Genomic DNA, 20,855 nt, shown 5'->3' with positions numbered 1-20,855 from the left:
GGAAGGAAAGGTTGAAAGGACCCTCAGGTGAGGAAATAGTATTATGCGCTGATCAACTAACCTAAGTTGTTGCTCATAACGCAATGAATCCGTAGGCAATTTTGTATACCGGTGCTTATTTATAGTTCCAATCCCTCCTATTCTTATATCAATCAATAAACAAGTCAGAAAAGACCTGTGTAACTCCGTTTAACACGGTAAGGGACGGCGTAACAAACGGGAAACAAGTTTGAACAAAAAATATCATCGATGAGCTGGGAAAAAAGAGTTGCTGCTTGTTTGACAGGGATTGACTAGCAGTTGCTACTTAAATGGAACACGAAACACTTACGAAACGGACCCGAAAAGGCGGAACACTCACTTGAAATTTATATGTCATTTAGTACGTTATTCGCAATAAGAATGGCGGAGTGTCACTTTTGACATATAAGCTAGAGTAATACCGATCAGCGAAAATATTAAAGGAAAATGACAAAAGTTTTACCAATAAGGTTTTACAGAAAAATTCCTTACTTTTGTTGTTCCTATGTGAAAGATATAAGTGGGATTTTCCAGTCTCAAAGACTAAAAACATACTACGATGAAAAGAACGGAGTGAAATTAATTATCGCAAACGTTCACATTTAATGAAACCCGAACAGAGCAGAACTACCATCGCAGCAAATATATTCTCATCAACCAGTAAAGGGTGCCAATTTTTTGTAAACCACACAAAACTTGTTTCGAATTCTCTTGTGGTCTTTGTTTAAACATTTGACCAAATGCTTCATTGTATTGTAAAAGAATTAGTCAAAAATCAGCAGTAAATTCTATAGAATTCCTGGATATTTTCCTTTGTGTGAATAAACCCTTTTTTAACCCATTTTTGTAGGAATGATCATTGGAATTAATACAGGCCGATTTCACATTGCTTCTCACGTTGTGCTTTGACATTTTTCTTTGAATCGCATCTATTATTCCAGTGAACATTATTTGCTCTACTTCCTCCTTCAGATTAACCAATATGGAGGTACCACCTTGATAGTAGAGAAACTGTTGATCTCAAGAGCATGTATTCTCAATTTATATTATATATAACTATTTATTTTTCGATGGTATTCTATCCTTATAGCTATCGTTTTAAAGATACCTTTCAAAAAAAAAAGCTAACATTAATCGTTTTTTTTACGCCCATTAAGATTAAATATGAAACGAAAACATAAATAAATTAAATTTGAATACGAAGTATACCTAGAAAATCGAAAAGAATATAAGAAAGCACTTATATTTCTTCCCATGTAAATGGCCTACTTAATGTGGAACCAGAATTATAGGAATTCTCTGTCTCATCTAAAAAAGGGGTGCTTACGATGCTCAATTCATCAAACGAAGAAAGCGCATCCGCACGGAATATATTATCAGGGTCTTGTAACGTGTGAAAACTACCCGTTGAATATGAGGGCAATGGGGATTTCAAACTTATATCACTGGAATCAGCACATCTACCAACGAATATGGTATCACCGTCCTGATTTATAACTTTGATTGTATAATCAGAGAGAGGAGTAGATAGAGATGGAAAATACCGTAACTCTTTTTGCCCTTTTATACCTATTTCATGCGGCCCCATTCTGATCCTGAATATCTCGGAGGTCGGACTTGAGAACTCCAACGTACAATTCCCTGGAACTATTGATTTTGTATTGTTGCTTAATATGAAATGCAGTGAATTGTCTTCGTTACCCACTTCAACGTGTAATGACTGATCATTTGGTTCCACAAGGTGTTTCTCCTTTTCGTCCAGTTTCTCAAATAAAGCTACTTGCTTCATGTTTTCGCCATCTGGCGCCGGAATGTCTTCATTTAAGAAAGACTCCATTCTCCTTTTTTGACCATTAAACTTATTTAGTAGCTTCTTGTAAGCTTTATAACCATCATAAACCTCTTGTAATTGCACATTACTTTCAAGATTAGAAAAAAACTTTGTGAGTTCGGGCTTGTTTCCAGATAGCAAAACATACTTCTTCTCCTCTACCTCACTTGGTTGCGCTGGTTGATGTTGTGCCTTATTTGTGGGCTTTTCAAGTATAGAGAGTTGTTTTGATGTATTGCTCAAACTCTTGCGTGACACTGCAACGTCCTTATCCTTCACAACATTGCTTATACTAGGGGCAGAACCTCCCAAAAAGTTGTCGTAGAATCCAGATATAGTCAGTTCATATTTCTTCAACGTTTCCTCGCCAATAAAAATGTTGCATTTAATTTGTTGACGCAAAAAGTTTCCTAACTGGCCAAAATCATTGGTATTTAGCAACAATCTGACATTCGATTTTTTGACGGGTTGCCAAAATATATGTTGGTTATCATATAAATTATTTTCATTGGTGAACTTCTCAATGCATCCACTAATAGTTTTAACCCTAGTATTTGGCACTGAAAAGGTTGATTTCTTAAATTGGTCGATTACATCGAAGTCAAATAAAGGCGTTTCTACTGAAATTTTCATTGGGCCCATGTTAATACTGGATAGACCTTGAAATATAAGGAAACTGGCTTCAAAAAAACGGTTCAAGATTAGTCCTTTTTGTTGTTACTTGGATCATGTAGCGGTTTATACTTCCAAAAATAACACTTAAGTACTCCCATATTAGTTTTTCCTTGTTATTTTCTTTGTTTCACTCTTCTATTTTTAGGGGTACACGTTGCTCATCTTCACAACTCTAAGATATGTATGTATGTGGTAAAAAATTGTTTAGTAATTATTGACATTAAACTAAAATAGAATATAAAGTAAAACAATGTTATTTAAGAGGTAGAAATCTTGTATGCATTAAGAGGAGAAGAGCAGAAGAAGACTGGTCCATACGTCATCATTTTTTGGCTTCAGGTTCATAATCGGGAGGATTGTAAGTAAATATGACTTTACCTTTTTCATCGTATCTTGTGAAATCATCTCTTACATCTAAACCGTTTGACCTAGCCTCTTGAATTTGCTGCTTCGAAACACCTAATGGATCTTTACAACACCACACTATAGGATCTTTTTCTCTGACACAGGGATCGGTGTATGCGGAATTCAAGTATTCCTCATCGTATTCGATACTGGTATTAAATACAAGTGGAAATCTCATCCTAACATCATCAAACGGATACGACTTTTTTGGATTGAAGAACTGTAAGATTCTTTGCGACCATGTGTTAGTTTCCAGCACATCCGGTGGGAAAGCTTGAGGCTCTTTCAACATAGCTGCGGGATCACTATAAATTACTCCGGCGTCAGCATTGACTGGCACGGCACCTTCAGGTCCATGCTGGCTATGGTCATCATCATCGTAAGGGCGCTTATTTCTTAATGCCTCAACATCGCTATAGTGGAACTTGCGAAATTTCTCATCCTCCGGGACAAAAGTAGATTCGTTACCAGTGCCGTTATTATCCTTATCCTTCGTGGAAGAAGAAAGGGTACTTGATTTTTTGATAATTGGACCATTCATTTTCTTGATCGAATCACCTTCCGCGTTTGATCCAGAGAAGGAGGCACGTTCAGAACCAGATTCAAATGGATTGCTTGGAGCACTGTTCTCCGAATTGTTACCGTTATCGGGTATTAGGTTAGCCTTCTTCAAATCGTCCTTGGTGACGGGCGTCAAAATCCCATGAGTATTGTCGTTTTCGTATTTGCCTTTCATTTCCTCTGCAATGTCTCTAATCTCTTGGGAACCCAAGTCTGAAGTGGGATAGGAATAACCAGACTCGCCTCTCGCATATCTGATAGCACTTAAAGGAACCGCATCGAACAATGGCATGAATTTCCTTTTCATATATATGTGAGCTAGAGCGGTAACCACGATCCAGAACACTTCCAGGACCAGAGGACCCCAGGTTTTAGCCATGATAAACAACCCAAGCAGGCACACCTCACTCAAATATATTCCTACAAATATTTGGAAAAGTGCCCTTGGATAATTACGCCCCTTTAAATCGAATGAAAAGCCAAAAACATAATTTAAGTTGTACAAGTAGGCAACATAAAGAAGAGTTAACATTACCGTGCTAAAAAACAACAAAATAGGAGCAATAATCGAATAACAGATGTAAATGCAAACCAAAACTTCAATACCTGGATAAACAATACCCATGCGAGGGGTAGCCAACATATTGTAACGGTTCCATTTTTGTCTTGGGGTCGAATCCAGGACTCTGCCTAGTATTTTGCTTAGCAGCAAATTAACTGCCTGTAGCATCGTCCATGTGGGACCGGTTAAGCCTTTTAGTAGGAAGTACATGATATAGAAGTTGGATGCCTTGGGCAAGTTATTCGCCAGTAGCGTCATAGCGGAACTTGGGTCGTCGATAATGGAATCAACGGTAGATGATGCGGAGGAAGTAGCTGTAACAACTAGGAAGAGTTGAATCACCGCGAACGCATAGTACCAAGCTTGGGAATAGAGATCTGTTTCTTGTTCAGTGACGCAACCGCTGAGTTTCCCCAGTTTTATGATAAAAAATGGCACTAGGGACATCAAGACGGCCAAGGCGATAGTAGGAAGCAAACCGGTAATGACACCCATTAAAAAGTCGGGCATATTATTGATAAAACGTAAGAAAGGAACTTTATCGGTAAGGAAATTAACATTGGAGATGATACCGACTACAGCGACAGGGATAGCCCAAAAGATGATCAATAAGACCATGATTGTATTTGCTATAGCTCTCCTAGAATGCCTTTCCTTTGAACTGAGACGCATGCTGCCCCAGTTAACATCTTCGGGGGAGTAGCCGATGAGGCGCTTACCAAAATACTTCTTGCCTAGAATCGCTTCCGCAGACTGATAGCATCTCTGTGCTTCTAACTGAGACTCAAACTGAATGAAACAGGCGGGTTGCCTATCATTATTGGCCCAATCGGCCTGTTTCTCGTGGATTTCATCGTTTAGCTCACCAATCCTTTTACTGGAATAAGACAGCGTATTAACTTTCTTGCCGCCTAGACAAAGCGGCAATTTGCCCAAACGATGCTTCGGACGCTTTTTGTGAGGCACATAGGTCTCCAAATCGTCCTTCGGCTTGGTACCGTTGTTGTACAGCTTGTCAAGTTGCTCTTGAGTCCTGTTTCGCGTCATTTTCACGCACTTGTTCAAAACTTTATTCAAAGCAGCTTCGTATTTAGCGGCGTTCTTAGCTCTTTCCTTACACAATTCCTGCAAGTCTGAAAGATCGTAGGCAAAGACGACATTAGACGCCTTGGGGAATCGCATCTGCATCTCTCCTTCTTGAGCTATGTCCTTGTGCAATTCGGTGATAATAACCGTCCTAGACGACAGCAGCCCGTCATAGAGCGGAGTCGTCTGCATAGCATGTCTAAACACGACGTAGTAATACAACTCCTTGTATATAATGTAGGTAAACAGACCAAAGAAAATCCAGGAGAGGAAAACATGTGCATAAAACCTATTTTTGTTCGTAACATTAGAAAATGATAGCAGTTCAAAGCCGGCTAAGTTGTTACCGTTGGTCGCGTTCACGGGAAGCAAGATCGGAAGAATGATCAAACAACCCACAAACGAAAGCGAACCTACAATACCGATATATCGAAGCAGAAAATACCCGTCCACGCTTGTGTGCTGGATAAGGAACGAGTGCGGCCTGGAGAGTAGATATCCAACCCACCCAAAATATCCTTCGGGAACTGGCTCTGTTCTCTCTTCCTCCGGAATGGTCTGAACGTCCTTGAGAGACCGTGGCTCGTACACTCTTCTATTCTTGGGCCGCAACAACAAGAATAGCCAGGTAAATACGATGGCCGTGAGGCCGTAGACAATTAGCGTTGTAACGAACGCCGACGTCGAAGAACTTTTGTCACTACTGTCTGCCATACTATAAACGCTCTGTAAATAATATTTTTTCCCTTCTTATCGTTGCTTATAATAAGTTACTAGACTAAAAATTACAAGAGTATGAAACCGAACAAAATATACAAGTACTGGTAGTACCCTACATCGGACGCACATATATATACCATACGCGCAAACATATGCATGTACCTGCGCACATACGTATGTAAATTAATCAACTCAAGAGAGATTAACGCATTAAGAAGGAAGAGGGTTGCTTACACGTAACGAGGGGAAACAAAGACTTGATACTAAACGAAACAGAAAATCAAGGAGAATGAAGGAAATAAGACAAAACATAAGGGTCAAACGAAGGGGAAAAAGTGTCGATATGATGTATTTCGCTTTGTGGCGTGGGAGAACCAATCGCTATGCTGACTCCACCGTGGACCCGCTCTCTATCATGCCGGCCCGGCGTTAGCGCTGAAGCGTGAGGCTGTGCGCGGCGGAGTTTTTGCGCTTGCATTTCTTAGGTTCCACTCTGCCCTAAGGGGCGAAAAGGGGAGAAGCAATAAGAATGTCGACAAGGGCAATAACGACGATATGTGGTGTCACTATTTAAGGTTGTCGAGAGAAGAAGAGTATAAATCGTTCGGCGAGAATAGAAGAAGAATGATGAGCCAAGACTCAGTCACTTGTCCGACACGAGCTTGCCGTCGGTGCGTACAATGGGGCAGCCATGACCTTGAAGGTTAGGCATGCATAACCACTATAGTACTTTGGCGAGTAGACAGCATGGGGTCGCCACCAGTATAAATATACAGCTACACACGCCATTGGGAACGGTTGAATGTCATTCAAAGGATTGAGTACTACTTGGTTGGGTAAGTTATTTTATTATATATGCATTATATCTATATTTCCAGGTGAATCAATTCCGTTCGACGAACAAGTACCAAGAGTGCCCAGCAGTGGCAGAGGGGGTGTTACCCCCTCTGCGCCTTTTTCCGATTTTTGGGACTTCACGGGAAAAAAAATGCCGGATATTATTTTGTTATTGTCGGGTGTCCAAGAAAGAGCTTCCACTTTTCTAGCGTCCAAACCCATACACCTGGCGACCTATAAATAGGGTTTTCTTTCTTCGCCCTACGTTTGCCGCTGGTAGAAGTGAGACACAAAATGACAGTGTTAAGAGAGCCAAGAGTGGACTAGACGATACTATGCTAAACTAGACTGGGCTAAATTGCACACATTAGTAGTGGTGAATTACCATGTCCCACTATAGTACTAGGCTTGGCTACCATGATCTTGTCAACTTCGCGGTCCTCTTTTCCTACTTTGTCTTCTGTTACGGTGAGAATAGGCGCATGCGACTTCTTTTTCCTTTTTTTTTCCCCCTGTTGTGCTGCCTCACCATATCCGCCATGACAAAAAAATGATGGAAGACACTAAAGAAAGAAAAAATGAACGGCAAAGACAGCACCAACAGATGTCGTTGTTCCAGAGCAGATGAGCGGGGGGTGGGAGACGCATCTCTCGAAGCACATGAAACTCTTTTCTTCATTCACTCACACTACTCTCGAATGGACAGCGGTATATGGTCTTCTGAATTGTTCAAGATTGAAATAAAAAAAAGTTTGCTCTCTTGCTATCAAGTATAAATACACCTGCTATTATTCATCTCTTATCCTCTTATTTTCTTGTTAATTTCAGTTTCTATTGTCTTTTGGTCTTCTTTTGTTTGCAAATATATCAAGCTATACCAAGCATACAATCAACTATCCCATATACAATGTCTATCCCAGAAACTCAAAAAGGTGTTATCTTCTACGAATCCCACGGTAAGTTGGAATACAAAGATATTCCAGTTCCAAAGCCAAAGGCCAACGAATTGTTGATCAACGTTAAATACTCTGGTGTTTGTCACACTGACTTGCACGCTTGGCACGGTGACTGGCCATTGCCAACTAAGTTGCCTTTGGTCGGTGGTCACGAAGGTGCCGGTGTCGTTGTCGCCATGGGTGAAAACGTCAAGGGCTGGAACATTGGTGACTACGCCGGTATCAAATGGTTGAACGGTTCTTGTATGGCCTGTGAATACTGTGAATTGGGTAACGAATCCAACTGTCCTCACGCTGACTTGTCTGGTTACACCCACGACGGTTCTTTCCAACAATATGCTACCGCTGACGCTGTCCAAGCCGCTCACATTCCTCAAGGTACCGACTTGGCTGAAGTCGCCCCAGTTTTGTGTGCTGGTATCACCGTCTACAAGGCTTTGAAGTCTGCTAACTTGATGGCCGGTCACTGGGTTGCTATCTCCGGTGCTGCTGGTGGTCTAGGTTCTTTGGCTGTCCAATACGCCAAGGCTATGGGTTACAGAGTCTTGGGTATTGACGGTGGTGAAGGTAAGGAAGAATTATTCAGATCCATCGGTGGTGAAGTCTTCATTGACTTCACTAAGGAAAAGGACATTGTCAACGCCGTTCTAAAGGCCACTGACGGTGGTGCTCACGGTGTCATCAACGTTTCCGTTTCCGAAGCTGCTATTGAAGCTTCTACCAGATACGTTAGAGCTAACGGTACCACCGTTTTGGTTGGTATGCCAGCTAACGCTAAGTGTTCTTCTGATGTCTTCAACCAAGTCGTCAAGTCTATCTCTATTGTCGGTTCTTACGTCGGTAACAGAGCTGACACCAGAGAAGCTTTGGACTTCTTTGCTAGAGGTTTGGTCAAGTCCCCAATCAAGGTTGTTGGCTTGTCTACCTTGCCAGAAATTTACGAAAAGATGGAAAAGGGTCAAATCGTCGGTAGATACGTTGTTGACACTGCTAAATAAGCAAATCTCTTATGATTTATGATTTTTATTATTAAATAAGTTATAAAATAAGTTTATACAAATTTTAAATTAACTCTTAGGTTTTTAAACGAAGTTCTCATTCTTTTTGCTTGATTTTTGCTTGCAAGTCGGGTTGCTTCCTCAGGTATAACATGAGGTCACTCTCGTTGACGACTTCTCTACCAGAATGCCTAGAAAATGCTTGCAAATCGCTTCCCATCTCACCCAGTTGTAAATATGCTAGCTCTAGCAATGAGTTTATGAATTTTGGTGTATATTGTACGTCTTGGGAAGACAACACCTGTTGTAATCGTTCTTCCACTCGGACCCACAACCTGGCTTTCAATTGAGCTCTATCGCCATCGTCATTCATTGCCTCTGTTGGCCCCTATGTGTGATCTTAAGAAGCTGTATTTCCTCATATAGTATCTAATCGTCTCGATATATAAGTATTTGTATGCTTTTTCTACGGCAGCTCTTTTTTTTCAGCTTTGCTCGCCCCTTTACAGCTTCTCCGCCCAGATTTCATCTGTAGCCCATATGGTATACTGAAAAAACCCCATTGCTATTGTTAAACAGTAGATTCTTCTTTTCATTAGTTATTTAAAACTACAAGAAATACTCGCCAGAATCAAATCGTCGTGTTCTATCCTGGTACTAGAATATCATTGAAAGACCGTCTACATCGCTTTTTTTCAACCACAACTAAATCGCTCCGCCCCTTCCCTTTTGACGTCGTTTAAGTGTGGTTGGATTGCAATTGCATAGACACAGGATTTAGCTTAAACCTATCCTAACGTGCAAACGACACATTCTAGTAATTCTACGTTATTTTAGCTCCAAAAGAGCAAACCAGAAAAGCCGGAGAATAGCACAACGTAATAATGAATCAGTTGACAGTAAGTTATGGCCTAATTTCCCCAGATTACTGCACCTCTCAGGATGCGCACATTTTACCCATAACAAAGATTCTATATCCGAATATACCAGGCAAAAACTACTTTCTCACTTCAGGAAGGGATGGTTCCATAATTTTGCACAAAAATAAGCAAATCTCGAACGATGTTGAGTCCAAGGCTACCACTACATCAAATGATGCGATAAGGATGCAAGTTCATAGCGATTGGGCAAGCGACCTAATACATGTTAGCACGAAAAATTCAGACCCGGTTTCAGAAGACACGTTCATATCAGTAAGCCATGATTTTTCTATCGTATTGATTAGTGTGAATTTACAGTTGACGACATGGGAAAAGAAAATAATTGGTGATCATGATGATTATATCAAATGTATAGTGCATATACCTTATGATGTATTGCATGATTATGAACTTAATGAACAAGAAAGCGGCACTGATATTGATTACGGCGAAACGAACCATGAAATTGTTACTGATGAATTGAACCACTTCCTTTTTGCCACAGGTGGTTTAGATAGAAAAATCAAAGTTTGGTGTCTAAACAACGGTCCAGAAAAAATGGCTACCTTACTGCACACATTTGATAACGCGCAATCAAACGATACAGGCTCAATATATTCCATGAGCTCCGTCGTCCCAGAATACAAATTTGATGATAACCAAACAACTCGTCCTTTTGATCTAGTTGCCGGAGACTGTAATGGTGATCTAATTTTCTATTCATGTAGAAACCGTAAAGAGGTGATCAGAATTGGAAACGCTCATAACGCAAACATCAAGGTAGTTAGAACCGTCAATGATTCCACACGACTAATAAGTACCAGTTCGGACGGTGTAATAAATGTATGGGACTTGAATTGTAAGCATGATCAAACAACTGGTGCCCTCCAAGTACCCGAAAAAATTGGATCTTGGTCTTGGGATTCTTCAATATGGTGCGTACAAGGAACAAGCCTTGATCAGCTGTATTTTGGTGACTCTCAAGGCAACGTGATGAGAGCAAACTTATCCAGTTATAAAGATGCTAAACTTTCAAGAATTTTCAAACCTAACCGTCGCCATCATCATTATCATAACGAACGTGAAGAGCACAACATATCAAGCAATACGGACACGAAGTTAAAGAAATACGGCGGAATACTTGATATTGCTCTTTTACCGAATGAGAAGCTATTGTTTTCGTTTTGCACCGATTCAAATTTGAACGAGCTCGATTTAACTAATAACCATTTCAGCGTCAATGAAGGAGGTTTTGCTCTGACGAGAAGTTCCCTGTTAACTAACAGAAGACATGTGATAACAGAAAACACAAAAGGCCAAATGCAAAGGTGGGACATTGTATCATGCGAGCTTTTGGACACTTTTGATTCATCAGAGGGTTCCTTTGATGATATCGTAATCAAATATACATCAAAGGAAATACTATCTCATTGGTGTACCGTTTCTGTTAAGGTTGGTATGCTCTTTGTAAAAATAAATCCAAAATTTCTCAAAACTGAGATTTACGGATCTGCGTTAAAAGATTATCAAGTTGTGAATAATATAGAAGTTAACTCAGATGAGAGATATAATTTGGGTAAGATCGTTATCAATTCACTTTTTAATGAATTCATATCATACGAAGTCCAAAAAGATAAAATGTTAAGGAAGAGAATTTTTAGTCTAAAAAAGAAAGACTTGAACAACTCGTCAACCTTGGATACAGGATACAACACCGAATCCAAAAAGAATAGTAAAGATAAGAAGAGGAAATCAACATTTAAACTAAGCTCAACTTTGTCCATTGGGAATACGAATGGCAGTGCGACGCCACCAAATTCGGCACCTGCGACGCCGATAATGGCGGAGATCACAACGTTAGAAGAGCAACCGTTATTGCAATCTCCTCCAGATAAGACAATAGACGATTCTTTGGAATTAGTACAACCGTTGCCTACATCTAAAAAACCTTATTTTAGAACTCAAAGTTCTGGCTCTTTGTTAAGTAGGAAGTTTAAATCATTTAGGTCTACTTCTGGCCGTGCCACAACGGGGTTAAACACACCAGAGGATCCCAAAAGCAACTCTCTAGATACTGCGCATGTTATCAATGATGACTCTGCTATTTCTCAACCTATAAATGCACTTCAGCAGTCCAAGGGTGCGACCCCAGAATCGATACTATGGAATCATCCTTTCAAGCTGGAACAAAAACTATCCGCTATTTCGTCGCAAGATTTACCCAGTAATAACGTTCATAATAAATTAAAATCGGCTGAAAACTCGAGGGCTAATTCCACGTTAACATTAGAAGGAAACGAAAAAAAGGATCCTGAATTTATGCCGGATTTATTAGAGCAAATTCAAGAGTCTTACAGGCAACAGTATATGAACACTTCTTCTTTAAAATATCTGACGAAGAGACTCCCAGTCACCAAGATAATTAAGGCCAGTTCATGTCCAATAATCAAGGTTAAATCTGCCACCTTGGTTTTGGTTCATCTTTGGAAAGAGGGTTCATGCGGTGGCAGGGTTTTATTCTCAACCCTTTTACCGCCATCCCGTGTCGATTATGAAACTGTTCACAGCGGCAAAGAAAACTCCAAATTACCAGATGATGAAGAGTTAGATCTTCAAGTTGTAGATGATGATAAATTAGGCCAATATGATCTTGTTGATGGTGAGCAAGGAAGCAGACTGAACAGAAGGCAAATTTTTGAGCAATTAGAGGAAAATTTACCCTATTGGTTTGCGAAAGCTCTGTTTAGGGATATTAAGACGGTGGAAGAGCAACCAAAGTTAAATTTCCTAATCATGCCATGGTCACCTGTTAGTAGGAGTGAAACCAATGGCAGTAATGAAAATAAGAAGAAGAACATTAGCGCACCTGATACTACTGAATCTTCTGCAAACGAGAGTAGCGATAGCAGCCTTGAACATAGTAGTGAAGCTATTTCGCCATCAACGCAGCAACAGTTTCATAATATGTTGAAATTCGGTCGTCCGAAGACTAGTGAGCAAGAGCTAAACCCCACAGATTTGCCCAAGATCTCTGAGGCAAATGTCAAACTGGTCGCGCCTGGGATGATTAGAGTGAAAAAGATTAAACTGTACGTTGCTGACCGGTTTGAGTCAAAGACGCCTGAAATGAAAGCAAAAATCGAACCAAGCCTTTGGTTAGACCTGATATGCAAAGGCCAAGTGCTCGATAATGACATGACTTTAAATACTGTTAGAACCCTTTATTGGAAATCCCAGGGTGACATCATTTTAGAATACAGAAGAAAAGTACATACTTCACCATTGATTCACGAAGTCAGTGGGAACGAGGCCAAATGATGTTTATTAATGTTTTTATTTTGGGGTCTGAATATTTGGAGTTTTTTAAAAGTAAATAAATAATAATAATATCAATAACAATACTAATGATACCATAATGGTAGCTTCAATTCTAGCCATCATAATGGTAAGAGAAATTATATTTCTTTAGTGCTAAAAGAGAACAAAGAAAAGAACGCGAGAATTTTACCATGCTTTGTTGAGACGACTATCACTGTTCAATACTTCCGTAATAATGACCCAAAGACATTTCTATAAAAACATTGACTTATATATTAGATAGATAGCATGAAACAATATCACATTATTATGAAGTTTCAGAATGACGGCGTATTATCCAATCTAAGCAATATTCATTACCATCTTGAAAATCGTTTCTGGTTTTTTAGTAATTTTCATATCTTGAAGAGCAATGGTTTACAAAGCGAGGAATAAGGATCACAAATTTGGCCACTGTACATGATCTCAGAAAGGAGGACCGAACAAAGACGTAAAAAGGGGGAGGAGAGATACATCAAGTAAATAAAACAGCAAGAGAACATGAAATTGTACGGTTATTTGATTTCCATGTTGTCACTATGCGGCGTTATCTTACCAGTGTTGGCCTACAGTGAAACGGTCACAATGGTCAAGTCGGTTGAGCAATATTTCGATACATGCAATAGGAATGATTCTTACATAATGATAAAATACTACACCTCTTGGTGTCAACATTGTAAAACATTGGCTCCAGTATACGAAGAGCTTGGTGAGCTATATGCTAAAGATGCTAACAAAGAAGATATCCCAATTAACTTTCTTGAAGTCAACTGTGAATTCTTTGGGCCAACCTTATGCACTGATTTACCTGGATTCCCCATCCTTGAGCTCATCAAACCTCGCACAAGGCCCTTAAATGTTCCTGAACTTGATTACTCTTCTATGAAGTTCCATCAAAGACTATGGCAAAGAATCAAGACGCGGTTCCATAATCCTAAATACCAATTGGATCCGTCTAGAGTCGTTCGTTTTGAGGGTAGCCGGAACATAAAGAGCCTGAGCAATTTCATTGATACTGTTAGAAGTAAAGATGCCGAAAACAAGTTCATTGAGCATGTATTTGATGACTCCAAAAATTGCGACGAAGAATTTCTTTCTCAACAGCGTCTGTGTAAAGCTGGTAAAGAATACCGCTTTACAACTTTATCTAAATTATACGAAGACATGAGTGGTTTAAAAAAGGAAAGGAAGAAATTAGAAGCCTCAATCAAAAGCAATATGAATAACATAAGTGAAGACGTCAAAGAAAAAATGGAAGTTGTTCGCTTACAATTGAAGCTACTTTCACATATGGAAGAACAGTTAGGCTCTATCACTAACCATGACGAACTTTAGTGTAAGTTGCTTTTCTTTGTCCTTTGTTTTATGATTACTGATTACTGAGGGAACCGAGTCCCTTCATCCCAGGCTACCCAATCGCACATATACATATATAATGAACATCGTAGGGTAGTTAAACTGAATATAGGATTGTGCAGACCAAGAAGGTGTAGATCTACAGAAGTTTTGCAAACGCTCCGTAGGATTGAAATATTATCTTGTATTAATATTATCTTGTATTAATACTGCAATTATTTCTGTTTGTTGAAAGAATTTCTTACCCTGCGCAATTGTGTGTATAATCTTCAATTTGGTGCGTAAGATGGCTTACTACAAAAGCCTTTAAACTAGAAACGAAGGGATATGACATGAAGAACTTAACCATAATACTTTTATTTAAACTTGAGAATTTCAATATCCTTTACTTTGCATTTTAGATATTTGAAAAAATGGAAAATCAGGGAGGAGATTACGGTGCAAACGGGTTCTCAAACTCTCCAAACAATATGAATGCAATGTTCAACAATGAAAATATTGGTAGGAGTGATGTTTCAAACCCAAACCACCAGCAGGGTTCATTACGTTTGATTCCAGAAACCCAAATGTGGTCAATACCTGTACCGGATCAGCTAATGACTGTGTCTAACAGAGAAACCCCCATTATGTCAAGCAATGTAGTAGGCCCAAATCTTTCCGTAAACGTGGCTTACCCCAACACAACATACTCACCAATGGAGCAACAGTCCCAAATACAGATACAACAGCAATCTGATGTTAGCACGATGATGGAACATACTAACAGTAATGATTTAAGCGGTTCCGGTAAAAATCTCAAGAAACGTGTATCAAAGGCCTGTGATCATTGTCGAAAGAGAAAGATCAGATGCGATGAAGTAGATCAATACACTAAAAAATGTTCAAACTGTGTCAAATTTGAATCACCTTGTACTTTCAAACATCGTGATGAGATTCTCAAAAAGAAAAGAAAACTAGAGATCAAACAAAATTCAGCACCAGACAAATCACCTCAAGCTCAAAACAACGTCCCTAATTCCGTCAGTTCTTCAATAGTAGGTAATAAAAGCGAGTTTGAATCCTTCAATAGCAATGTTTCCCTGGAAAACAGTATTATCAACAAAGTTTCCGATGTTCAGAATAGCCTTAACCGGAAAATGAACTTAAAAATAGAAAAGTTGGATAGAAAAATGTCCTACATTATTGACAATGTGGCTAGGTTTGAGTGGTTATTGGACAAGGCACTCAAAAAGCAGGAGGACAAACACAAGGAAAAGAGCAACTTACCGAAACCAGCAAGAAAGATATATTCTACGGCTTTATTAACTACACAAAAACTTTATTGGTTGAAACAAAGTTTAGGAGCAAATATATCGAATGAAGAGTTCCTCTCTCCTCTTAATGAGATATTAGGCATATCTTTGAAGTGGTATGCCACTCAGATGAAAAAATTTATGGACCTGTCGTCTCCTGCTTTCTTCTCGAGTGAAATAATACTATACTCACTACCTCCGAAACAGCAAGCGAAAAGACTCCTTGAAAATTTTCATGCTACTTTACTATCTTCTGTAACTGGTTTAGTATCGTTAAAGGAATGTCTAGATTTGGCTGAGAAATACTATAGTGAAAGCGCTGAGAAACTCACATACCCTGAACACTTGCTGTTGAATGTATGTCTGTGTTCAGGCGCATCAGCGACTCAATCAATCACAAGAGGTGATTCGAAATATTTAAGAAAAGATAGATACGATCCAAATTCTCAAGAGTTAAAAATGATCGAAAATGTTGCTTTATTAAATGCAATGTATTACTATCATAAACTTTCTACAGTATGCTCAGGCACAAGAACATTGCAGGCATTATTACTTCTGAACAGATATTTTCAACTTACGTACGATACCGAACTAGCGAATTGTATTTTAGGAACAGCAATTAGATTGGCGGTTGATATGGAATTGAATAGAAAATCCTCTTACAAGTCGTTAGACTTTGAGGAAGCCATAAGGAGAAGGAGTATGTGGTGGCATTGCTTTTGTACAGATAAACTATATTCTTTAATGCTATCCAGGCCTCCTATAGTGGGAGAGCGAGATATGGATATGCTCACAGATCAAAATTATTATGAAGTGATAAAAACTAATATTCTACCTGATCTTATCGATAAAAAGGAAGATTTTGATAAAATAACTGATGTTAACTCTGCATTGAACATTGTTGTAAATTTTTGTCAGCACATATCTATTTTCATATCCTATTATGTTTCAAAGCTAGTCAGCATTGAGAGTAAAATATACTCTACTTGTTTTGCAGTCAGAAGTACTCTAGACCTCTCATTTGATGCTATGCTTGATAAAATCAAAGATCTCAACGATTCCTTAAACAACTGGAGGAATAATTTACACGTAAGTATGAAACTTAAAACTTACAAACAGTACTTATCGGTGCTTTACGCTCAAAAATCTCAAGAAAATCCTGCTTTAAGTTTTGAAATTGCGTGCTCCCGTGTCTTGCATTGCCATTTTAGGGCACTCTACTCTAAAGTGATATTGAGTATGGTAACGACGTCTCTACTGACTGACAACAAACGGCTATATAAAGGTTCTAGACACGATATTCCTCAGATATACATACTCTTTTCAAGTCAGTTCTTAAACGCTAGTAAGGAGATGTTACAATTGTTCCAAGGCATTGACTACCAAGCACACATGTATAACGAGATTATGTATCAGTTCTCTACTGCTGTTTTTGTCCTCTTCTTCTACGTTGTAGACAATATTACTAATCCAAAAACGAAAGGTGAGGTGAAAGAAACCATTGAAATTCTAAAAAAATCATACGATCACTTGGTGGGTGAAAATGATGAGCAGTTGCTGTTTGATAATGTGAAATGGAACACTTTGATAGTATTTTACAGTCACTTTCTAAAATATGTTCTTCAACGTTATCATCAATTAAACAATTCCATGTCGCAATTTGATCCTACAATTTATGAGGAAATAATCACGAAAGTTATCACGCATTCAAGGAAAATAAAGGACGAAACTGTTGACCAACTAATTATGAGCCTGAAATCATACGGTTCTTTCCACTCTTTACAAAAGGATAATGAAGCCGCTCTTGCAGATGATGTGCTCAACGCGAATGAAATTGATCTAGAAGGGTTTGCCGAAGAAACCCCGATAAACTTGTTTGGCGAGTTATCAGTCGACATTTTGAAAATGTTAAAATCGCACTCCCCAGTCTCCAATATTGGAAAAATATCACCTCTTTCGAGGAAGAAAGGAATGTCGGACGATGTTTCCCTCTATCCAATTCGATCCGACTCGACGTCTTTTGTTTACTCTATCCATAGCTCTGATACGGGAGATAATCTTTCTGATGATTTGGAAGACCTGGAGAACTCTGACACTACTAGCGATACTGGAATAAAGAAAGATTTCGAGGCTTTTAGTGCCTTACTACCGTTAGGAAAATTAATCTACGACAGAGATTATTCCTTCGTCAACACTTTTAGGGATTATGAATAACCTCAACTCGTTTACTGCTAAGAAAGAGTTAGTTAGTATTCATGATTAAGTTTTTTTTTAATGGCATATATTTTATATACTTATTTTGATATATATATTTTATCTATTCATTCAAATTTAAGACGTCGTTGTAATATTTATAACAACAAGGCTTTTATATGTTTCAAGTAATTGTCATTTTCATTTTCCGGTTCACTTGCTATAGCACGCAACAGCTCTTGTATTTTGTGCTGAGCGGTTTCTTCAGAAATTTTACTTGGATCATCTAAACCCTCCTCCTTTACCTTTGCAATCCATTCTTTTAGTAAAGCCTTCAAACGAATATTACCTTCGTTAACTTCCTGTAACGATAATTTAGCTTTCTTTAGATCTTCGTTATTGGTTTTCAGATCATCTAGTTCATTCGCTTTGCGTTTTGCCATTTTAACAATTTTTTCTGGAAATTGTACAACTTCCGCAACGTGAATACCAAAAGATTGGTCGGAAATACCAGGTTCGACTCTGTACAGTAACGTAATGTCCTCGTCATCATGTTTTTGTTCGTTTGAATTTTTCTCAATATGTGCTACAACGTGCATATTTTTGACATTAGGTAACTTTTCAGACAGTTCTGTCAATTCATGAAAATGGGTCGCGAATAGAGCGAAACATCCAATTTTACCTGCAATATGCTCAGCAATTGCCCAAGCGAGACCAAATCCATCATAAGTACTTGTACCACGTCCCAACTCGTCAACAATAATCAAAGAATTTTTACTTGCATTCTTCAATATAGATGCAGTTTCCAATATTTCAACCATAAATGTGGAGACACCTTTCAATTGGGAATCACCCGCGCCAACTCTGCAAAGTATGGCATCGACAATAGCAATTTCTGCCTCTTCGCAAGGCACGAAACAACCTATTTGGGCCATCAAGGAAATTACACCAACTTGTCTGATATAAGTAGATTTACCCCCCATGTTGGGTCCCGTTATTATTAATAAATCGCCCTTGCCACTCTCTAATGTGACATCATTGGAAATAAAACTGATATCATCTTGCATTTCCAATACTGGATGGCGGGAGCTTATAAGGTGTGTTCTTCTTTCCGAATTCATGGGACGCAACTTGGGCCTGATGTATGGTATTGGAGCATATGATGAAGCATGAGCGAAAGAGGCTATCACATCCAAATTAGCTAGAACTAATGATAGTTTCTCAAAAACTGGGCCGTAGGTTAATGTAATGTTTATAATTTCCCTAACTAAAGCCGACTGCTGCTTATCGTACTCCTTTTGAAGAGTAGTAGTTTCGTTGGCAATTGACTTTAGTTGCTTGGTACTAAAAAAAATTCCCGCTTTTACTGTCGACAACTCAATGTATTTTTTATGTTTCCGTAGCTCCTTGGCATCATTACGTGTCAACCTCATACACCAACCATGGAGGTGATGATTCTCTAACTTTAGTTTTTTGTCTGGATCGAATCCCAAATCTTCGGCAGAATCTAAATGAATCGAGTGAATCTCTTCACGCAACGCATCTAATTTACTTCTGATCTTCGCTAATTCTTCATTAAACTCAATTTTGATCATGAATTCATTATTTTCTTCATAAGCATCCAAATCAACAGTGGTTTCAACCATTTCTTCAAATTTAGACAAAGGTTCAACGTGGTGACTTAGTGGAGCTAACCAAGTAGAGTAAACCAAATCCTTTACTGATTCAGTCGGGCTATCATCCTCTATGAACGAACTAAAAATTTGAACAATCTCTGGTATTTTTTTACTAAATTGATAAATTTTTAAAACATCCTCCAAGCTTCCTCTTCTATTCAATTTTTTGGTTAATCTACGAACATCTGGAATCATAGGTAAAAAATCAGCCGTCAACATCTGTCTTAATTCAATCTGGTCAATTAGGTAATCTACCAAATCATGTCTTTTGTTGATTTCGTCAATATTGGTTAGTGGTTGCTTCAACCATTCATTTAAGAGCCGCACACCAGCATTTGTTTTACAGTGGTTCAGTAACTGGAAAAGAGAAGTTACCTTACCGCTACTACTACTATTAGTGAATCCAGAGACAGCTAAATTGTTGCTGCTGAATGGATTTTGTGGACCTTGCGGGAAAAGATTAAGAGCTTTAATGGCAGATGCATCTAACTTCATAAACTCCTTTAATTTATGTTCAGTTAGTTCATACTTACCAACTTGATCTTGCTCTGACAGTAGCTGTAAATAGCCAATCAGTGCGTTACACGCACCCATAGAAAGTTTAGAGTATTTTTGGGGTAAGGACAAAGCCAAATCATTGCCCAATAACTTAGTCAAATCTAATTCAACATCCTTTTCAGTAAATTCTCCGTTTTTCAATAGCGTAACAACACAACCACAGCGATCAATGACATTGATTACCTTCTGTATTTCGTTACTGGAGTTTGGATTCAATGTCAAATCCTGTACTAAACATTCCTTTACACCCAACTGAATCAAGAAACTCTCTAGATTAGAATACACTTCATTATCGACAATATCAAGCATACCGATTTTGTAAGCCGTAGTATCAATGAACGCAACTCCGATGATACAGTTCCCATCTTGTGAATTCCATTGAATTTTCAAGCTTGCAATGATGATGCTCGAATCGATGTTCATATTCATTAATTCGTTAACTTGCTCAATGTTACCTGGTGACGCACTCTTAATTAGTTTCCAAGTCTTGTCATAAATCTCAACTTTGTAACCGAGGTCCAACAAACATAGTTTCAGCAGAGTGGCAAGAACTTGTAGCGAAACGGTAACGTATTTAGCGGGCTCATGAAAGTTCTTCTTCGTTATAGGGTCCAATTGACAATTTTTCAAAACAGATTGTGTATGATACACTGAATCAGCAACAAATATGGCATCTGCACCTATCACTGTATAATACTCGCTTTTATCTACTAATCTGATGGTCTTTAATGGTTTCTTCGGTAAGCTTATATATTTCTTATAGAAGTTTCTCTCCTCCGACACGTCAGAGAATTTCAGCTCCGGCCTAGTAGAGGACATACTTGCTATCTGAAGTTTGGTTCGTTGGATCA

At 38.7% G+C, this 20,855-nt stretch overlaps 8 protein-coding genes across 8 annotated transcripts; 4 read left to right on the top strand and 4 right to left on the bottom strand.

Annotated features, from left to right (window-relative positions):
* Positions 1 to 1,261: 1,261 nt before the first annotated feature.
* Positions 1,262 to 2,494, bottom strand: ATG34 (Atg34p; the record flags this gene model as incomplete). The annotated part of the gene is made up of 1 exon (XM_056225553.1): positions 1,262 to 2,494. One exon carries the CDS (start codon positions 2,492 to 2,494, stop codon positions 1,262 to 1,264), a length of 1,233 nt encoding a protein of 410 aa, XP_056079360.1.
* A 355-nt stretch (positions 2,495 to 2,849) lies between these two features.
* PHM7 (Phm7p) lies at positions 2,850 to 5,855 on the bottom strand (the record flags this gene model as incomplete). The annotated part of the gene is made up of 1 exon (XM_056225551.1): positions 2,850 to 5,855. The coding sequence occupies one exon, from the start codon at positions 5,853 to 5,855 to the stop codon at positions 2,850 to 2,852; it is 3,006 nt and encodes a 1,001-aa protein (XP_056079359.1).
* A 1,750-nt stretch (positions 5,856 to 7,605) lies between these two features.
* Positions 7,606 to 8,652, top strand: ADH1 (alcohol dehydrogenase ADH1; the record flags this gene model as incomplete). The annotated part of the gene is made up of 1 exon (XM_056225550.1): positions 7,606 to 8,652. One exon carries the CDS (start codon positions 7,606 to 7,608, stop codon positions 8,650 to 8,652), a length of 1,047 nt encoding a protein of 348 aa, XP_056079358.1.
* A 97-nt stretch (positions 8,653 to 8,749) lies between these two features.
* MHF1 (Mhf1p) lies at positions 8,750 to 9,025 on the bottom strand (the record flags this gene model as incomplete). The annotated part of the gene is made up of 1 exon (XM_056225549.1): positions 8,750 to 9,025. The coding sequence occupies one exon, from the start codon at positions 9,023 to 9,025 to the stop codon at positions 8,750 to 8,752; it is 276 nt and encodes a 91-aa protein (XP_056079357.1).
* Positions 9,026 to 9,536: 511 nt separating this feature from the next.
* DUF1 (Duf1p) lies at positions 9,537 to 12,890 on the top strand (the record flags this gene model as incomplete). Its single annotated transcript, XM_056225548.1, has 1 exon — positions 9,537 to 12,890. One exon carries the CDS (start codon positions 9,537 to 9,539, stop codon positions 12,888 to 12,890), a length of 3,354 nt encoding a protein of 1,117 aa, XP_056079356.1.
* Positions 12,891 to 13,430: 540 nt separating this feature from the next.
* MPD2 (protein disulfide isomerase MPD2) lies at positions 13,431 to 14,264 on the top strand (the record flags this gene model as incomplete). Its single annotated transcript, XM_056225547.1, has 1 exon — positions 13,431 to 14,264. One exon carries the CDS (start codon positions 13,431 to 13,433, stop codon positions 14,262 to 14,264), a length of 834 nt encoding a protein of 277 aa, XP_056079355.1.
* A 434-nt stretch (positions 14,265 to 14,698) lies between these two features.
* On the top strand, positions 14,699 to 17,791 carry HAL9 (Hal9p; the record flags this gene model as incomplete). The annotated part of the gene is made up of 1 exon (XM_056225546.1): positions 14,699 to 17,791. The coding sequence occupies one exon, from the start codon at positions 14,699 to 14,701 to the stop codon at positions 17,789 to 17,791; it is 3,093 nt and encodes a 1,030-aa protein (XP_056079354.1).
* Positions 17,792 to 17,928: 137 nt separating this feature from the next.
* Positions 17,929 to 20,823, bottom strand: MSH2 (mismatch repair ATPase MSH2; the record flags this gene model as incomplete). The annotated part of the gene is made up of 1 exon (XM_056225545.1): positions 17,929 to 20,823. One exon carries the CDS (start codon positions 20,821 to 20,823, stop codon positions 17,929 to 17,931), a length of 2,895 nt encoding a protein of 964 aa, XP_056079353.1.
* Positions 20,824 to 20,855: the final 32 nt, after the last annotated feature.

Source organism: Saccharomyces mikatae, assembly GCF_947241705.1.
Source record: "Saccharomyces mikatae IFO 1815 strain IFO1815 genome assembly, chromosome: 15".
Classification (NCBI taxonomy): Eukaryota; Fungi; Ascomycota; class Saccharomycetes; order Saccharomycetales; family Saccharomycetaceae; genus Saccharomyces; species Saccharomyces mikatae.
The sequence above is the reverse complement of the archived record's forward strand: the minus strand, read 5'-3'. Positions and strand labels throughout refer to the sequence as shown.